Genomic DNA, 12,389 nt, shown 5'->3' with positions numbered 1-12,389 from the left:
ATAGGCCTGTCTCCATCCTCTCATGATTGGGTAAGGTGATTGAGAAGGTGGTGGTCTCCCAGCTCCTGGCGGGCTTGGAAGAAACGGATTATCTAGACCCATTTCAAACTGGTTTTCTGGCGGGCTACAGGGTGGAGACTGCCTTGGTCGGCCTGATGGATGATCTCCAATTAGGACTTGACGGAGGAAGTGTGACTCTGTCGGTCCTTTTGGATCTCTCGGCAGCTTTTGATATTATCGATCATAGTATCCTTCTGGAACATCTGAGGGAGTTGGGTGTAGGAGGCATTGCTTTGCAATGGTTCCACTCCTATCTCTTGGGCAGATTCCAGATGGTGTCGCTTGGAGACTGTTGCTCTTCAAAACTTGAGCTTTTATGTGGGGTCCCTCAGGGCTCCATATTGTCTCCAATGCTTTTTAACATCTACATGAAACCGCTGGGAGAGATCATCTGGGAATTTGGTGCTGGATGCTATCAGTACACTGATGACACCCAAATCTATTTCTCCATATCAGCTTCATCAGGAAAAGGCATATCCTCCCTGAATGCCTGCCTGGAGGCGGTAATGGGCTGGATGAGGGATAACAAACTGAGACTGAATCCAGACAAGACGGAAGTACTTGTTGTGTGGGGTCGTTACTCGGGAAACGATATTGATCTGCCTGTTCTGCATGGGATCACACTTCCTCAGAAGGAACAGGTACGCAGCAGTCTGGGAGTGTTTCTGGATTCACGCCTCTCCCTGGTTTCTCAGGTTGAGGCAGTGGCCAGAAGTGCTTTTTATCAGCTTTGGTTGATACGCCAACTGCATCAGTTTCTTGAGATTGATGACCGCAGAACAGTAGTACATTTGCTGGTAACCTCCAGACTTGATTACTGCAATGTGCTCTATGTGGGGCTGCCTTTGTACGTAGTCCGGAAACTACAATTAGTACAGAACGCGGCGGCCAGATTGGTCTCCAGGTCATCTCGAAGAGACCATATTACTCCTATATTACAGGAGTTACACTGGCTGCCAATAGGTTTCCGGGCAAAATACAAAGTGCTGGTTATAATCTATAAAGCCCTAAACAGCTTAGGCCCACGGTATTTAAGAGTGTCTTCTTCTGCACAATCCCCATCATCCACTGCGTTCATCAGGGGAGGCCCGTCTCTGGCTACCTTCAAGTTGTTTGGTGGCCACTCAGGGACAGCCCTTCTCAGTTGTCGCTCCAAGACTTTGGAATGAACTTCCTTTTGACATAAGACTCTCTCCATCTCTAGCGGTTTTTAAAAGAGCTTTGAAGATTCATTTTTTTAACCAGGCCTTTTAACTTTTGTAATTTTAAATACTGTAAATTGTTTTTGTTTTTAGGCAGCTTTTTGGCATTTTAATTGATTTTAATGTTTTGTGCTTTTGTATTGTTTTATTATTGTGAACCACCCCGAGACTTTGGTTTGGGGCGGTATAGAAATGTATTAAATAAATAAATAAATAATATAGGTTGTATGGTTTGAATATTTGCCTGCCAGTCTTGCACCCTACCCACAAATAGCAATCACAAGAGACAGTCTGTTCTAGGGCTGCCTTTTTTTTTTTTTGGAAAGAGAAGTTAAGCCTGTCAGTGCTGATGAGAGGCTTAATGCAACATGTACTTTGGCCCTTATTTACAGCAACATAGGAAAAACAGTGTGAATATTGGTTATCTCATTTTTTAATTTCTTCCATGCATCATCTCTTAAATTCAGGAAAGGTGAGCAACTTTCTGTAATCTACCTTTTTTTCTTTTTCTTTTACCAGAGCCATTGAGTCCACCAGCTGAGAGTTCCCATCTGGTTCCCTCCCTAGCCAAGCAGGAGGATTATGGACTTGTGAATCCAGCTGCAACTATTTGTGGCTGCAAATACTCAGAAATAAGACCCAATGACTTTCACTGAGCCTTAACATTCAAGTCAATACACTCACGACTGCAGAAGGCACTCTCAGAGCACCTTATTTGCAATCCATGTTTGCTCAGATTCTACTGAGAGGCCTTGCTCCCAGATTAAAATTGCAGCTTTGGGGGGAAACTATGAATCCCAGAGCCACTTGCACCACATTTTGATTTAGAAGTGAATTTGAAGGGGAGGGGAGGACAGAAGCTTGGCTTCTGTTTTAAACAGAAGCCATGGAAGGCTAGGTGGCTGATTGAGTGCTCCCCAGAGTGGAGAGGACACCACACAGTCTGTCTCCCCACCCAGTCCCCGGTAAAGGAGGAAGAAAGGGCAGGAGGTTCTCTGTTGTGAGGTCTCTGTCCGGCCCGACACAGTGATTGGGAAGAGCGGATGTGGCCCCTTCCAACAATCTCCATGTGAGGATCTAACATTTTGGGCCACGCCCAGGCCTAATACATACACCCAAACACACAACATGAACCAATACATACATTCACACCAACATGGGATGTAGTCTCTCTCCCCGCTGTTACATCTAACTTGTACTGCCACTGCACTGATTAATTCTACTACGCAAGAAGGCGGAGGGAAGTAGTCGGATGCTGAAGGGAGGAGCAGGTAGCAAGAAAGCAGACTCCAACCCCCAGCATGTCCACTACCATTTTGCATTGGGACCAAGACAGACAAGCAAGCTGATGAACTCCCTGACTCAAGAGTAGGGTTTCTGCAACTGCCACTTATACGCAGCTGAGGGCTGGAAGGCAAGCAGTGGGGGACATGGGAAAAGAGTTTTGAGCCAAGTCCAAGAATGTCCTTTAGTGTACCCACCTGGCTTACTTTCCTAGACAAACAGCAGAAAACTAGAATTTGAACATCAGATCAAGATCAACAACTTCAGAAGGTCAGCATACTGTATTTGTTTCTATCAGGAGTTCCTAACTTGCAGTATTCCAGATGTTGCTGAACTGCAACTTCCATCATCCCCAGACACAATAAGTTATAGCTGAGGATGATGCGACTCATGGTTCAGCAACATCTGGAGTACCACAGGCTGGGAACCCCTGGTTTCTATAAATATTGTACTACATTTCTACTCTTTTCCTGGATTCACACATTAATATGCCTAAGTTAATATGACTAAGGCAGGGCTGCTCAACTTCAGCCCTCCTACAGATATTGGCCTACAACTCCCATAATCCCTGGCTATTGACAACTGTGGCTGGGGGTTATGGGAATTGTAGTCCAAAAACAGCAGGGGGCAAAGTTGAGGTAGGCTGTAACTGGGAGAGGATCTTGGTGGAAATGATGGCACCGCAAATACGGAATTCTCTCTACAGAGAGGATTACCTGGCCCCTTCTCTTTTGATTGTTGAGTGCCAGGCAAATACCTTTTTATTTGTCCATGCCTTTTAGCATCTGATTTGTTTAATTTTAATACTGCATTTTATTATGTGATTGTTGTGATTTGCTTGTTTTATTTCTTTTGTAAATACTCTGAGGATCATTGATTGAAAGGTGGAATAAAAGTGTTTTAAAGCATTTGGAAAAAGGTACCAATAACAGTTCGTAAAAGATGCACTTCTATAACACTGCAAGTGTTTCAGACAAGGCTACTTCTGGCCTACCTGAAGATCTGAAGAGACAGAACTGCCTCGATCAGAGTCTTTTGGCAAAACAGGACTTGTGCTTTTCTCCTCAGATGACGACATCCTGCATTAAGGCAATCCTATAAAAAAGGTCCAGAAGGTGAACGTATTTTTCTAGCCCAAGCCCATTTGTTGCTACTGGCCAAACATTCCTCCAGTGCTACTGACTACCAAATGCGCACCCAATACTTCTGGACACTTCCAGCTGAGGAGGGGGAAGGGGAGGTAGGGAGGTATGCTGCCGCCCAAAGGTTTTTACCAGAAATGAGCACCTGCGGGGGGAAAGCGGCAGGAGAGGTAAGTGCACCCTCCCCCACCCTTAAAGCAGCACCCCGCTGGCGTCGAACCGCCCTACCGCGGTTCTGTGTACATCTCTAGTCCTTAGGCTACATGCACTTCTGGCTCACAAGTGAGAATTACCACCTATGCTATCTTGCACCCAAAACATATAAATATATATCAGAAGTCTGCCCCACCTCAGGGGCATAGCTATAATTGAACATGGGTGTGTGTGTTGCTGGGGGGGGGGGAGAGAACTGACTGTGGACTCTAGAAGGAGAGGGCCTACCGCCACTGGCTGGGTGATAAGTTGTTTTTCTGTAGCAAAGATGGGGGGGGGGGTAAGAAGAGGAGCATCTTCTCTTTTTGTCCCAGGGCCTGCTTCAACCCTGTTCCACCTTTTCTCAATGATACTTCAAAGTAAGTGTGCATATGAGGCCTTACAGCCCAACCCTGTACATGTTTATTCAGAAGCAAGTCCCACTGAGTTCAATGTAGTTTACTGTTAGTGTGTGCAGGATTGAGGCATGAGGTAAACAAAGGTTTTTTAACCTAATGCAACTTAACTTATGGCAATTCTCTGGTCTACAATAGACAGTTCTCATGGCTAGAGCAAAGAAGAATATACATTGTAAAATGTATACATAATCTTGACCCATGTACAGTACAGATTAAAGGGGCTCACAGTAAAGAGTCAAACACAAGACCATCTCCATCTCCCTCTTACACATAATAGTAAATGCATACAAATGCCTAATAATAACAATAGCCATCCTCATCTCTAGCGGGTTTTTAAAAAGCGCTCAAGAAACATTTCACCAAACCTTTGATTAACTGTAGTTGGTTTTTATTGTTCTGTTTTAAATTTTTAATAACTGTTTTAATTTGGTTTTAATTCATTTGTTTTTATTGTTTGTTTTGTAAACCACCACAGGACATTGGCATGTGGCAGTTTAGAAATGTGATAGATAGAAATAATCCTAAAACCACTAAACACACTAAAAAGCCTGTTAAAATAAAAACACTTTGCAGAAAGGGGTCCAAAAGCCCAGACCTTCTTCCTGTTACACAACATCAGCAATTCATACAAGGTTTGTTCCAGATACAACAAAAGCAATGGACAGTCTCCCACTGGTGCTAATTATGGAAAGCTGGAAACACAACTTTCATAACACAACTTTTAAACACAAAAAAAAAATGGAGAGAAAAGTTTGCATAAAGCATAGTGCTGTTTTTAAACTGAAATGTGACTTGACAGTTAGTCTCTGTCTCATACTTATTTGTGATACAGTTTGCAAGTAAGACTTTCCCAAAGTCACAATAAAAAAGACTTTATCTCACAGATTAATTAGGAGCAAATTAGCTTGTACTTGGCCCTTAAAGTCACCTTCTTCGTATTAGTACAGCCCCAAGATTAGACTCTGTTAGAAACCTGTCCAAGTTATAAATACAGCTCCAGCCTATAGAGCCTATCACTGCAGAGAGAATTTAAGGCCACAGAATCAGAGTCTGCAAACTCTTATTAAGACAAATTGCTTACCTCTCTGCTCTTGGGAAAACATTACTCAAGTGCAGGTACTAGCAGCCTGCAGAAACAACAATTCCTCTTTAGACTAACATTTTGTCTTAATCAACTCTAAGATGTTGCTTAAGACTAGTACAGAGCAGATGCACAGGGAATGAGAAAGACCATAACACCATTTTATTCACAGCTGTCTTTAAAATGTTCGAAATAGCCAATCTATTATTGTTTACGATTTGACTATTCCGTTGTCTATTTAAACACTGGAAAATCACTCACCCATACATTATTTTAGATGTTATTGTCATCCAGTTATCTTCAGACATTAGTTTATTTGGTATATATATAATTTATGTTGCATGTACCTATTAAGCATGTACATATAGCATTTTAGATTTTGAAGTACATTACATACAACACCCCTGTAAGGTGGCTCCCCATAGTCACAATATTACAAATGAGGGACTGAGAGATTGTAGCTCACCTAAGGCTAGTCAGCCACCTTACACAGTTCAAGAAAGGTTTGGACCAAAGAAGACTTTCCCAACTTATGGGCTTAACCACCACTTAATCATTTTCTGCTTAACCAAACTGTTTAATCACTCTACCATACAGATAGGAAGGGGAAAAAGAAGATGATGACGAACAGTCATCAGAGAAAGGCAGGTAGCTTAGGCAACCATATCAACAGGCTGCAACCATTTACCTGCAGGCCAGGCATCCATTTACTCAGGTTCATGGATGTGTGTGAATGTGATGTACTCTTAAAATATGTGTGCATGTGTTGGCTATAGTAGTGCAATAGGCACATTAAATGAGGATTTTGAACTACTATTGAAATAGGATTATACGGCTGACGAACATAGTCATGCATATGCATCCCCCCCCCCTGCTTTTCTCCTCCGATAGATGCACTGCTCGGTCAACCCCCTATTCCCACGATGTACTCTACTAGCTGCGCACCTCTAGTCATTCCTGAGATTAGCTAAAACGAAGCACGGATACAGTCGTCCACAGAACGACAGGCTCCGTGAGCGAACCGAACCAGCAAGGGGTGCAATTAGGATGAAAGTGAAGCAAAACGCGTGCAATGCGGAAAGACAAGAAGAAGGATTAAAACAAAAGCCACTCGAGTAGTGTATTATTAAAAACCGCATTGCTCCCGGAAAAAGAGACGCGCACAGCAACTTCCTCCAGAATTAGTCCCTCATCTAAACCTCAGTTTCTTCGTCCGCACCTCACTGACGGTAGCTCGGTAGCTCACTCGCCTCTCCCGCCCGCCCGCCCAAACTCACCTACCTACCCGCCTCACCTGAGCAGCGTCCACTCCTGACTTCCCCAGCAAAAGCAAACCTGACAGTTTCAAACTGCCAGGAATAAAAGAAAGGCCTGGCGTGATTGGTCCCGATCCTTTTGTTAAACACCCGCTGACAGGGCAACGCTTCCAAATCTCTCAGCCACCAATCGGCACGCCGTTCACGACGTCAAAGGAGGAACTTAAGGGTAGACGGAAGCCAATTAAAACGCCCAAGCTCCGGCACGTTGTAAGTGGACTTTTTAAGGCCGCCCAGACGAGGGGCTCAGACATAGGAGTCTGCGTTTGCTCCCACGCGCTGATTGGTCCGTCTGTTGACGTGAGCCCGGGTCTGAGAGGCGGGTCGCCTGGAGGCAGTTAGGAAGAAGCTATGTAAGGCGGGGGGGGGGATTGGGAGGGAGGTCGCGTTAGCGTCTCTGTGAGCTTGTGCGTCTTTACTCAGAAGTAAACCCATTTCAGTTGGTTGGGGCTTGCTACTGAGCACACGGGTGCGTATGATTGTAGTCTCAGTTATAAAAGAAGCTTGTTTGCTGAGAACAGACGACAAGCTTTATTGGACCAGTCCAAAGGGTTGTCTAATCCTGCGTCCCTATATAGACGCCTCCAGAAGCAGTGGTGCTCAACCTTGAGTTCCCGAATGTTAGACTTCAACTCCCATAATCCCCAGCCACAATGGCCTGAATGGACTTTGGCTGCTGTGGCTGGGGATTATGGGAGTTGAAGTCCAACAAGGTCTGTGGCCACAAGGTTAAGAAGCCTTCCATTAGATCTCTCCCCAGTGTTTGTCCCTCAGCACCTGGCACGTGGAAGTCTATCACTGTGCTTGTTACAGGTATACTGCCTGTAAAACATTTGCCTGCCAACTATCCTCCATTAATATGCCTAATCCTTTTTTAAACCCATCTGATGTGGATAGGGCTCGTTCCTGGGTCCGCTTAACCAATCAGTCAGACACAAGGATTGGGAATTATTAATTGAGGTTTATTGCTCTGCAGTCAGCAATAGGTAATCAATAGGCTCATGCTCTCAGACTGATTACAGTTTGGTTACAGGTGCATCTTACATTTATACAGACAATCTAAATGATGCTGACACCCTAGACGCAGTATACATGGCCCAAGTATCTAGTAAGCATGCAAATGATTCATGGTTCATCAGGTGCAGGGGCATAACTACTACTAGGCAAGGTGAGGTGGCTGCCTGGGGGCCCCCATGCCTCGAGGGGCCCCCCAGAGGCAAGTCACATGAGGCAAGTCACATGACTATATATTGTGAAGTGTGTGTGTATCAGCGAGGAGCCCATTTTAAAATCTTGTCTCTGGGCCCACTTGAGCCTTGTTACGCCCCTGATCAGGTGATTACTCCTCCTTATTTGGTTAGATCCTGTTTTCTTACAGTGGGAAGCTTAAGCTGCCTTAACAAGTTTCATAGATACAATTTAGCTGGAGAGAGATAATAACTTAATCATGAGAGGCAAGTGATGTCCCTGAGCTGGGCTGGGGCTACTTTAAGTTAGAATGAGGTCTTCTGGGCAAACATGGAGTTTCTTTGGTTTTCTCAACACATAAGATCTAAACCAGCATCTGTTGCCATATTTTGTGGCAGCAAATTCCCTAAGTTCATTATAGGCAATTTCATTGGATGACCTGACTTTTATTATGGTAGAGGAGGGGAAAGTTCTCTCTGTCCTGTTTTTCCACACCATGCCTGATCTTAACAATCTCTGTCATGTCCTACACACATGCCATTTTTGTAAACTAAAAACAAAGTGTTCTAAACTTCTCATGGAAAAAATGATGACATTTTAGCTGTTTAAGTGTGTCTACATACTGTAAAGTGTGTTGTCGAGTTGATGTCGACTCCTGGCATCCACAGAGCCCTGTGGTTGTCTTTGGTAGAATACAGGAGGGGTTTACCATTGTCATCTTCCACGGAGTATGAAATGATGCCTTTCAGCATCTTCCTATATTGCTTCTTCCTGATATGGATGTTTCCCATACCTACAGGGATACGAACCAGCAACCTCTGGTTTGCTAGTCAAGTCATTTCCTCACTGCACCATTAGGTGGCTTATCTACATATTGCAACGAACTAGTATTGCATTTATTGGGGTGTGGGTGTAACCCCTGCTCTTTAAGGGTTAAAGCATCAAGTGATATAGGCTTGTCCAGTAGGGGGCTGCAAGTTGAATAAAGGTAAAGTGTGCCATTGAGTTGGTGTCGACTCCTGGCAACCACAGAACCCTGTGGTTGTCTTTGGTAGAATACAGGAGGGATTTACCATTGCCATATCCCATGCAGTATGAGATGATGCCTTACAGCATCTTCCTATATCGCTGCTGCCTGATATAGGAGTTTCCTATAGTCTGGGAAACATACCAGTGGGGATTCGAACCAGCAACCTCATGATTGCTAGGCAAGTCATTTCCTGCTGTGCCATTAGGTGGCTGCAAGTTGAATACGGACTACCATATATGGTAAAAAAAAAGTGCAATCCTCCTCAGAGGACCCAGAGGCCTGCTGAAGAAGGTCCCTCAGAGAGAGCTCCTGTGGGCTGGTTATTTGTTAAGCCTATGTTTATTACTTTCAGGCTTTCAAGAAGGGGAGACAGAAACTGTATCTTAACGCCAGAGCAAAGAAAGAACTCTAAACAAGCCAACAACAACACCAAAAGGAAAAACCTCAGTTTGGACATGAGTCTGAGCAACTCTCTGTAATGATAACGTGCAAAGTTATCATTCAATTGTTATTATTGTGCTTAATTTATATGGAAAGTTAAAGAAATCTCACAAGGCAGGATTACACTGCCAACTGTAAAACAACCCATACATTGTGTAAAGAAAGTGTTATACTGGGTCAAACTTTATATGTTTGGATCAGCATACCCAAAAAGTGTACTTTCAGTGGTTTAGGCCTCAGAGAATTATCTTTGGCCATTATGTGTATAGCTTGAGTATGAATGTGTTAGCAGCATGTGTTACTCCATTCACAGCAAACAATGTCCTTTCTCAACATGTCACCATTGCCACTTGCCAGCCTTTGAATGTACATGTTGCATGCTCCAATACTTGCTACTATCAAAGCTTCTTAGCTGCTGCAATCTTTAATGTAGAGTTCAGTTCTTAAAAGTAAGCTTCTATCATTCATGTCTGAACAAAAACACTTTAAAATATGACTTTCCTACCGGTGAAACTCGGAAAATTTGAATATCGTGCAAAAGTCCATTAATTTCAGTAATGCAAATTAAAAGGTGAAACTGATATATGAGACAGACGCATTACATGCAAAGCGAGATAAGTCAAGCCTTAATTTGTTATAATTGTGATGATCATGGCATACAGCTCATGAAAACCCCAAATCCACAATCCCAGAAAATTAGAATATTACATGGAACCAAGAAGACAAGGATTGTAAATAGAACAATATCGGACCTCTGAAAAGTATACAGTGTACTGTGCTTGATTGGCCAGCAAACTTGCCTGACCTGACCCCATAGAGAATCTATGAGGCATTGCCAAGAGAAGGATGAGACATGAGACCAAACAATACAGAAGAGCTGAAGGCTGCTAATGAAGCATCCTGGTCTTCCATAATACCTCATCAGTGCCACAGGCTGATAGCATCCATGCCACGCCGCATTGAGGCAGTAATTGCTGCAAAAGGGGCCCAAACCAAGTACTGAATACATATGCATGCTTATACTTTTCAGAGGTCCGATATTGTTCTATTCTTCAATCCTTGTTTGAAGACTAAAAATAAAAAACTAAAAATAAAAAACTGTAATTAAGCTATTAATAAGCATTTAGGGGGAAATGATGTAATCTCAGTTTAAATACTAATGTACGAAGCACTTCAAATCTAGTGTGAATTAGCACATAAGCAAAACATGTTAGCATTTAAGCATAAAGGTATGTTATAAACTATTTATTTATTTATTTATTTATTTATTTATTTATTTATTTATTTATTCATTCTTATAGACTGCCTCCTCCAAAGACTCTAGGCAGTGAACAAGAACAATGCCAATAACTATTATTATTATTTCTTGTTTACACAGTCAGACAGGTGTTATTGACTGGTTTGTTTTATCCAGACATCGAGTCCTTCCCAAGGACCTGGGATGGCTGAATTTTATTGTCAATTGTTATAGATATCGTCGCAGAATATAGGCTGTTCCCAGTAAAGCTGCTTTTTGTAATTGGCTGATGGTGATTTCTGTGGCCCCTATGGTGTTGAGGTGCTCTTCAAGGTCTTTTGGAACTGCACCCAGGGCGCCAGTTACCACTGGGATTATTTTGGTCTTTTTCTGCCACAGCCTTTCAATTTCAATTTGTAGATCTTTGTATTTTTTCTATTTCTTTTTCTTCTATTCTGCTATTAATTATTATTATTATTATTATTATTATTATTATTATCTTCTTCTTTATATTTAATTCTCATAGACTTGCCATGGCGGAGATCACGTGCATGGCAGAACTCTTGCGAGAGTTCTGGACACACCGACAGCCAGGAGTTTGGGCGGGCGGGGGAAAGCAGTGAGGCCAGACCTTGCTGGGCCGGGCGCAGATGAGGTGTTAGGAGGTGGACGGCTGGCGGGCGAAGCCATGCCAGCATGAGGAGGTGGCCAGCCAACGGGCGAAGTCGCGTCGGCCTGAGGAAGCAGCCAGCGGGAAGAGGTGGTGGTGGTGGCAGGCTGACCGGAGGCGGCTGGTGGGTGGGTGGGAAGGCACTGGTGGAGAAGTGGCGGTAGGCAGGGAAGAGAAACCTGGCCGCCGAGGGCAAACAAACAGGGAGGGTGGGGGGGAGAAAGAAATGGAGCTGAATAAGGGGAAGAGTCAGGGAGAACTAGGGGCTCAGGTGCTCTGTGCCCGGTCAGCTAGTTATTAATTAAAGGGCAAACGCCTGGCGAAACAGGTGGGTCTTAAGAAGGGCCTTAAAAGCAGCCAGGGAAGGAGCTGAACAAATCTGGGAGGGAAGAGTGTTCCAAAGAAGAGGGGTGGCCACAGAGAAGGCCCTGCTATGGGCCCAGGCACCACACACTATACCAGGGCCTGGGACACTAAGGAGGGCCAGCTGAGAAGACCTCACAGGCTGGGATACAACCGGCTGAGAGAGGCAATCCCGGAGATATGCAGGTGCTAAGCCCATAAAGGTTTTGAAGGTGAAAACCAGCACTTTGAATTGGACCTGGAAGCAAACAGGCAACCAGTGCAGAGACCGTAAAAGAGGTGTGACACAGTCAAATCTACGACCACCCATAAAGAGGTAGGCTGCCACGTTCTGGACTAGTTGAAGCTTCCGAATCGTTTTCAAAGGCAACCCTAGGTAGAGCGCATTACAGTAATCCAAACAAGAGGTAACAAAGGCATGAGTTACTGTTGCCAGAGCCTGCTAGTTGAGAAAAGGCCGTAACTGGTGAACCAGCCGAAGCTGGGCAAAGGCACCCCTGGCCACGGCACAACTGCATCAAGAGATAAACACACACGGCAATTGGCCAGATCACAAACTGAACAAGAGCAACTCGGTCTTGGAGGGATTGAGCCTGAGCTTGTTTGGGCCCATGCAGGTCCTGACAGCCTCTAGGCACTGATCCAGCACATGAACGGCATCACCTGTTTGGCCAGGGGTAGAGAGATAAAGCTGCGTATCATCAGCACATTGATGAAAACTTACCCAAACCGATGGATAACCAGGCCAAGTAACTTCATGTAGA

The 12,389-nt window shown here is 44.1% G+C and overlaps 1 protein-coding gene and 1 long non-coding RNA gene across 6 annotated transcripts in view; one reads left to right on the top strand and one right to left on the bottom strand.

The window, feature by feature from the left end:
* The window catches only part of POC5 (POC5 centriolar protein), a 41,965-nt gene extending 35,007 nt beyond the window's left edge, over positions 1 to 6,958 (bottom strand). The window contains exons 1-2 of one of the 5 annotated variants that reach the window (XM_053299071.1): positions 6,675 to 6,958; positions 3,541 to 3,641 (exon numbers count right to left, since the gene is read on the bottom strand). In XM_053299071.1, the coding sequence (XP_053155046.1) occupies positions 3,541 to 3,624 (84 nt within the window). In that variant the 5' untranslated portion in view covers positions 3,625 to 3,641; positions 6,675 to 6,958. Of the gene's footprint in view, positions 1 to 3,540; positions 3,642 to 6,665 lie in introns of all 5 variants that reach the window. The other 4 variants (XM_053299077.1, XM_053299076.1, XM_053299075.1 and 1 more) reach the window with 4 other exon arrangements.
* On the top strand, positions 6,900 to 9,883 carry LOC128346128 (uncharacterized). Its single transcript, XR_008316796.1, has 2 exons — positions 6,900 to 7,049; positions 9,267 to 9,883. It is a non-coding gene; the product is annotated as an uncharacterized LOC128346128 (long non-coding RNA).
* The last annotated feature ends 2,506 nt before the right edge of the window (positions 9,884 to 12,389 follow it).

Source organism: Hemicordylus capensis, chromosome 2 (genome assembly GCF_027244095.1).
Source record: "Hemicordylus capensis ecotype Gifberg chromosome 2, rHemCap1.1.pri, whole genome shotgun sequence".
Taxonomy (NCBI): domain Eukaryota; kingdom Metazoa; phylum Chordata; class Lepidosauria; order Squamata; family Cordylidae; genus Hemicordylus; species Hemicordylus capensis.
This window is presented reverse-complemented; position numbering and strand designations above follow the sequence as displayed.